This window comes from Gouania willdenowi, chromosome 1, assembly GCF_900634775.1.
Source record: "Gouania willdenowi chromosome 1, fGouWil2.1, whole genome shotgun sequence".
Classification (NCBI taxonomy): Eukaryota; Metazoa; Chordata; class Actinopteri; order Blenniiformes; family Gobiesocidae; genus Gouania; species Gouania willdenowi.
The window spans coordinates 37,363,902-37,370,912 of NC_041044.1; the positions used below are offsets into that span (position 1 = coordinate 37,363,902).

General features: G+C 43.4%; 1 protein-coding gene across 2 annotated transcripts; it reads right to left on the reverse strand.

The window, feature by feature from the left end:
• Positions 1-761: 761 nt before the first annotated feature.
• LOC114470135 (neuronal pentraxin-1-like) lies at positions 762-6,794 on the reverse strand. 2 transcript variants are annotated; one of them, XM_028458155.1, is made up of 5 exons: positions 6,308-6,794; positions 5,834-6,041; positions 5,029-5,270; positions 3,678-3,857; positions 762-1,978 (listed from the first exon to the last, which is right to left on the reverse strand). In XM_028458155.1, exons 1-5 carry the CDS (start codon positions 6,734-6,736, stop codon positions 1,757-1,759), a joined length of 1,281 nt encoding a protein of 426 aa, XP_028313956.1. In that variant the 5' UTR covers positions 6,737-6,794; the 3' UTR covers positions 762-1,756. The 2 variants fall into 2 exon arrangements, with proteins under 2 accessions (XP_028313956.1, XP_028313949.1); XM_028458148.1 differs by having other exon boundaries at positions 5,834-6,044.
• Positions 6,795-7,011: the final 217 nt, after the last annotated feature.

Sequence of the window (7,011 nt, forward strand, 5' to 3'; positions counted from 1 at the left end):
AACAATAAAAAACGTGACTGTTAGGTTGATTGGAGTCTCTAAATTGCCAATAGGATTGAATGTGAGTGTGAGTGGTTATTTGTCTGTCTGTGTGTTGCCCCGCGATGGACTGGCGCCATGACCAGGGTGTACTCCTACCTAACGCCCCTTGAGAGCTGTAGATAGGCACCAGCAGACCCTGAATACAGGAACAAGCGGGTCAGGAAATGAATGAATGGATGGACATTCTCGAGACCCACAGATCCTGCAGATCCTGGCCCTCTGTTGAGTCGTCAACCACCAGTTGAGAAGCCCTGCTGTAGAGCTGAATTACAGGCTGGTTCCCAATAGGAGTCTTTCTATCTGTTGCAAAAGCCCAAATGGCAGGAAAGCAGATGGAATCAGGTTGTAGGTGAAAGTCGTGCACAGAGTCTCATCACTTTTATCGCTCATTGGTGTAAAATGTCTTCAAATCGGCCACCAGTAACACAACAAAATGTGTCATTACCCGTATGTCTTTGATGATTAAGTCACCACTTTAGATTCAGTGCCATCCCGTGTGAAACCGTTGTGACAGTCAAGCTTTGAGTGCTTTTATTTTTGGCTGCCTGACATGACGAGGCACTTTCTCCTCTTGCAAACACCCAGCAGTGTGTGCTGCACGCCACCACTCAGTGACCTTCACTTATCTGGTAATGAGCACCTCATGGTTAAAGTTTGATGAACGTCCTCTTCCGCTCGCCTCCTCTCTTTTATGCATACGGAGCAAGAATGGACAGTGACATCATGTATCACAATTTTATTACAAAAATTAAAGTCTTCATCTCTCAGTTTGGCCATGCTTTGAGCATATAACAATAAGGTAAAAAACCCATACCCAGAGAAGATAGTAAAGCAGATTTCAACAATGCTTTCACAGCACTCCTTCATCCATGCTGTTACTATACAGATACCGTAACATTCCTAATACAGAGCAGTACAAACACCTGCCAAAAACACATCAGGTCAGAGAACAAACTGGAATCAAAGAACATTTACCGAAGAAACAAGAAACTCAACCCAGCTTGAAAGAGAAACGGAAACCAGTAAACACAGAAGATTGCAACTGAGAACACACTGAATGTGCTGAAGGTTTGTACCAGCCCAAGGCACCCAGGCTTTGTAGCAATGTTGGCAAGTTAACAACATTCATACAGAAACACTTGAAGCGAACGATGGTTACAGGTCAGTTTGACTTTGCAGTGTCCTTCAGCGTCTCATCTTTTTCTGGCATCTCATTTTCCCGCAGTCACAGTGCAAGATCCTGGATGGGAGGGGAGGGGGATGGTGGAGGTAAACGTGGGCGGGCATCTCAGGAAACAGTTCCTTGTGGGAATTTGCGCCAAACACTGAAAGGAATTGGATGGACTGAGTAACGTTTTACTCTCCAGACGGCGAGGGAGTGGTTATGTAATTCCTCATGTGGATCATGGGGAATAATTGTCCAAACATCAGCTGCCTGAGATGAAATAAGCCAAACAAAAAGCTAAGGTGTGCTTTCAATTGAACATCCAGGAACATTTTTTTTTTAAAACAGATGCCCACACTTTTCTTAACCAAGGTTTCCCAGGTCACTCTTTTTTTCTCTTGGAAATGAAAAGTGTTGCTTTGCACATGAATACCTAAGAACAATAGAAATCCCAGATTTAGCAACAACTCAGAGAGTCTCTAACAAATGAGAACAAGAACCACAAAAGCTGAGAAATACAGAGAGGCCTCTGTTGGATGCGGGGACAGTTCAGTTGTGTGAGCGGCACGGCTCGAATGTCCATTTGGTGGCACCGCCGAACACCTCAATGCTGCTCTCAGTCCAGGAGAAGACGTTGCCAGTCGGCGCTTTGCTGTTGCAGTTTGCCAAGTTGTTGATTTCACTTGAGGAAAGTTTCCTATTCCAGATATGTAGGTTTGCCAGCTCACCGACGAAGGCTTGCGTGGCATCGAAGCCTCCTCCCAGAGTGTCCTGTAGAGAGACAAGAAGCATCAGATGTCAGTGCTCGTCGAGTGCATTAGAGCTTTGAACGGTTGTGTAACACCATGTCTGATCAGAGGAGGATTTATAAGGATCTGCAGCTTCTCTAAGTCGAATCCTTAAATCCCCGCCACTATATTCTGTTGACAATAGGTGCCCAGTTGTGATCCTGGAGAGCCCCTGTCCTGCACATTTTAGATGTCTCCCTGAATCTAATGATGGTGTCATTAAGCAGCTACAGAACCAGTGGAAAGGAGGCAATGCTTCTTCAGAGTTAGTTCTGAGGTCAATGTACTTCTTAATCCATTCTTCCCTGTATGTGTGACTGGTTCTGGCTCTTGTTGAGACTTCCATAACACAGTTAGCTGTAGAGGGATGTGCATTGCCATGAATCTGACGATACAATACAAATCACGATTTGTATGTCAACGATATATTCCAATACTAAACAATACAATATACATATACATTGGCATATATCACAATATCAATAATTACAAATTTCACCTTAAGGACAAAATGCTTTGAAATACAATTGATTTTTTTTTTTTTTTTTTTTACTGCAATTAAATGCTTTTTTTGGTTTAAAACATTGGACATTTTCTAGGTCGATACGATAATCGTGCGGTGAAATATCATGATATATCGCCAAATCGATTTTTTCTTACACCGGTAGCTGTAGCTGCTAAACCAGGAAGCATCCTAACCAGTCGCCCAATCCTCCTAAATCTGGCTCCTCTTGATGTCCAGGAGAACAAGCTTTACTCTGAGCTCCTGATCAATGGTTGAACTGGTAACCAGTTGAGGTCCAGTGTGATGTAAAGGCTGTGAAACCAGTGACCCGGTCAAGTTTTACAAATCTGCATGAAAAGCCAAATCTAAGATTGAGTTTTAAAGACTGTTAACTTTGTTGACGAAAAATTTTCTTCATAGTTTTCGGCGACTACATTTTTACAAGTGACAGTAACTAGACTATGACTAACTTAAAAAATACATGTGAACAAAAACAAAATAAAAATACATTGATATTTCTAATTAACTAATAAAAACAAAATTATAATTTCATTCCATGGGACTAAATTATAGTATTTTTTGGTTTTCAAATATTATTATTTAGTTGACTAAAATTATACTATAGCTAAAATAGTCTTGATGACCAAATTTGGACTAAAACTATAAGTTTCATTTTAGTCAAAGGACTATGACTAAAACTGCAAAATTTGCACTGATTTTATAGAAAATGTGTTTCCTGTGTGGATGACAGAGAGTAGAATAGAACAGATTAAAATGAACGTAATAAACACTAAAATACTGAAGATGAATCATATTCAAGTTGCTCTCAAAGCACAGATGTTGAGAATTGTTGTTATCTGCACAAAGGTTTAAAACAATGCTTTAAAAGTGTTATTTATGAGGCTAATCTGACTCTCTGCTGATTGGCTGTGATGAATCACATGGTCTTTTTCTATCGTGGAGAAGAACGTGTGAATAGTTGAAGTGATTGAATGCAGCACTGACTCTTGTTACAGGATTAGATCTGATCAGATGAGGATTTACAAGGTGAGGCCAACACTTTTGTTCTTATAGAGACGAAGACTTTATTCTGTGGGATTAAAGATTAATTAAGTGGATTTGAGTTTGATCTCAGTAGGGTGGATGACCTCATTTATTGTGAAACATGGGGGCTCACCTGTTCTTGTCCCAGCACCAGCACACCCTCTGGTTTGATGGGATGATAAGGTGCCAGATTCTCCCCGCTGCCCCTCATCACCCCGTCCTGGAAAGCCTCCCACATACCGTCCCGGGTGGTCCACGTGATGCAGAGGTGGTGCCACTTGCCGTCGTTGATGAGGAACGGCAGCTTCGCCACCTGAAGCACAAACGACGAGCAGCATCAGTCACGTCTGCACCTCCTCACCTCACTGCTGAATCATCCTCATCACACATCTCCTCGTCTATAAAAAGGATGCTCGCGTCGCGTGGCTCACCGACAACTATTTTTAGGTGATGTCACTGTTTCATCCAAGCACAAAGTACTGCATCTACAGCTGAATGCTACACAGCCCAAACACCTCCTATAGCAGGGGTGTCAAACGTATGTTAGTTCAGGGGTCACATACAGACCAGTTTAATCTCAGGTGGGCCTCAGATTTTATGGGGGATAAAAGAGCAAGTTTAACATGAATGTACCCTATAGTTTGCACTTCCAGGTAAAAATTACATATAAAGTATATAAGAGACCGACAATATCCAAGCATTAAGTAACCTTAAACTTAAATTAACTTACATCTCTTTGATATTATGAACAATCGTTATATAATTTAGTAGAATAAATGAGGAAATTTGCAGGATCTATTTGAAATGACTGTCGTCACACGATATAAGCATGTAAAATGTGTAATTTTGTGTGTTTGGAGGGGTTGAGATATCTACAACTGAATTAGTTTTTCAGCATTGATACATGTTTTTCTGTCATTTTTACTTTATCCTGCGGCCCGAAATAGATGCTCTACAGGGCCGGATTTGGCCCCCGGGCCTTGAGTTTGACACAAATCTCCTAAAGCAGGGGTGTCAAACTCATTTTAGTTCAAGAGCCAAATATGGACCAGTTTGATCACAAGTGGGCTGCAGGTTTTATGCTGGAAAACTAACAATTTCAACATTAATGTTCCCAAGTTTGCACTTCTATAAATTAGACATAAAGTATGTAATAAATCAACAATATCTAAGCAATAAGCGACAGATACTTAAATGTCCTTTGATTTTTGATTTTTTGACCAATTCTGATTTAATTTGGGGAGAATTAGTGGAATAATTTGAGAAAATGTGCAGGATTTTGGAAAATGTTATAGTTCTTTCGACAACAAATTACAACAGAATTATTTGGTAATTTACTCAATGATTCATGTTTTCTTTATCGTTTTCACTTTCTCCTGCGGCCCAAATTAGATGCTCTATAGGGCCGGGGTCTTGAGTTTGACACGTGTCCTATAAAGTAATAAATATAGCATTTCATGGTTCTGATGAGAATTAGACCTCACCTTGTCATTGATGAGGATCTCCATGGGGTTGTTTCCCCACTCGATCAGCACCAGCTCATTGGACTGGCCCGGGACGGCGTAGGAGAAGGGTGTGCCCACTCCGGGCGAGGCGTTGGACTTGATCCACAGACAGACGCTGAAGGAGTACATCTCTGGGAGGCTCCTCTTGGCTTTGGCGTACATGTAGTTGGTTCTCAGAGGAAATGTGAGCTGGAACTTATCTGTTGGCTTTGCATCTTTGCCTGTGGGTGAGAAGGTCAGTTAAAGGTTGAAGATGAAGCATCTGATCCATGTAAATGTAATAGTGCACTTAGTAATGTGCTGTTTTTATGTGGCTGGCATTAATACTCGAAGGAGCTGAAGATGGAAATCAGCTCTCGCTGTAATCTTGCATATTTACATGTTTATGTATATTATTGTGCGTTTCTCCTTAAATTTAATTAACAACAAATCTAAATCCGAGATCAAGTTTATAGTTTCTTCCATTTTTCATAAACAAGTCATTTCATCCGTCCAATCATAGGAAGGAGGTGAATTTATGTCCTTCACTTTTCTTAACAGAAGTCGGGGGGGGGGGGGGGGGGGCAAAGATGCGCTGAGATATGCATCGCAATGCAGCTCGGCTCCTCTCACACGCCAGTGCGCGCATTGATCATTGCGGCATGTATTAAATATTCAAATTCTGGTTTTCTCTGGTGCTTTTGCATTTTTTTTTTCTTTTTTAAATAACAAAACAGCGGACTGGAGCTTTTTAAACAGCCGTGCGTGAGTCCCGTGCGCGTGCACTCCGAACAGAAACACGCACCTTTCTCCAGGTCCGTGATCCGGTGGTGCAGCGAGGTGAGCGTGGACTCCACGCGGTTCCGCTGCTCGGTGTCGTTCTTAGAGCCCGGCTTGGTCTCCTCTATGGTGTTGACCCGGGACAGGACCTGCTTCTCCATGTCGTCTATCTTGTTCTGCAGCAGGTCTTTGAGGCTGTTGGTCTGTACCGTGTTATTATTCCCTCTGCTGTACTGCTGCATCACACACACACACACACACACACACACACACACACACACACACACACACACACACACACACACACACACACACACACACACACACACACCGGGTTAGAAACAGGACACGGAGACTTTTAAACTCCTGAATGCACAGAATCAGCTTTGACTTCATGTTTTTTTTTTTTTTTTTGCTCTGCGCTTTTACGCATGAGCCCAAACTAGAATTGAAGGTCTAATCCCACATTCTCAGGTCCAAGCTGCCTCTGCTGTCCTACCTCCAGGTTCTCCAGTCTCTGTTTGAGCGTCTGTAAAGTCTGTCCCAGCTGGGTCAGAGTTTCCGTGGTGCCCCGGGATAAATCCCCCATGGTGTTCTTGCCCCCCGGCCTCCTGCCGCCGGTCCCCGCGGCCACCGGGAGGCTCTGACTCTCGCAGCGGCTCAGCTTGGACGTTAGTTCCCTGATTGTCTCCTTCTGGTTGACGATGGTCTCCTTCTGCTGCAGGACGGTTTCCCTCAGCTGGGTGATTGTGGTCTTCAGGTCCTCGGCCGGTCCGCTGTTCTGCATGCTGGCCGTGCACAGGTCCATATCCTTTGGCACGGACGTGCAAATAAACTGCGTCTGTCCGAAATCCTCATGCGCTCTGGAGCTGTGCACAAAAACCAGCCAGGAAAGTAGGAAAAGTTTCCAGTGAGGTCCCGCCATCATGCTTGTGATAGTGGCTTTTCAGCACCGGAGCTGTTCACGGACACTGTGAGGCGCACACCGGCTGCGCGCGAGCTTTATAGCACACGAAGCGCGCACTCATTGCATCACAGAGGGGGGGTTTCTCCGTTACACCTACAGAGTCCAGCCCACTCATTTAAGGTGGTATTAGTGTTTCCCACGAGCATGCGTGCGTGCACTAGATGGAGAGAAGCGCACGTTTATCCATAAAACACGTGCAGCAAAATAAACGGCAGTTTATTTAATAGTTTAATCAG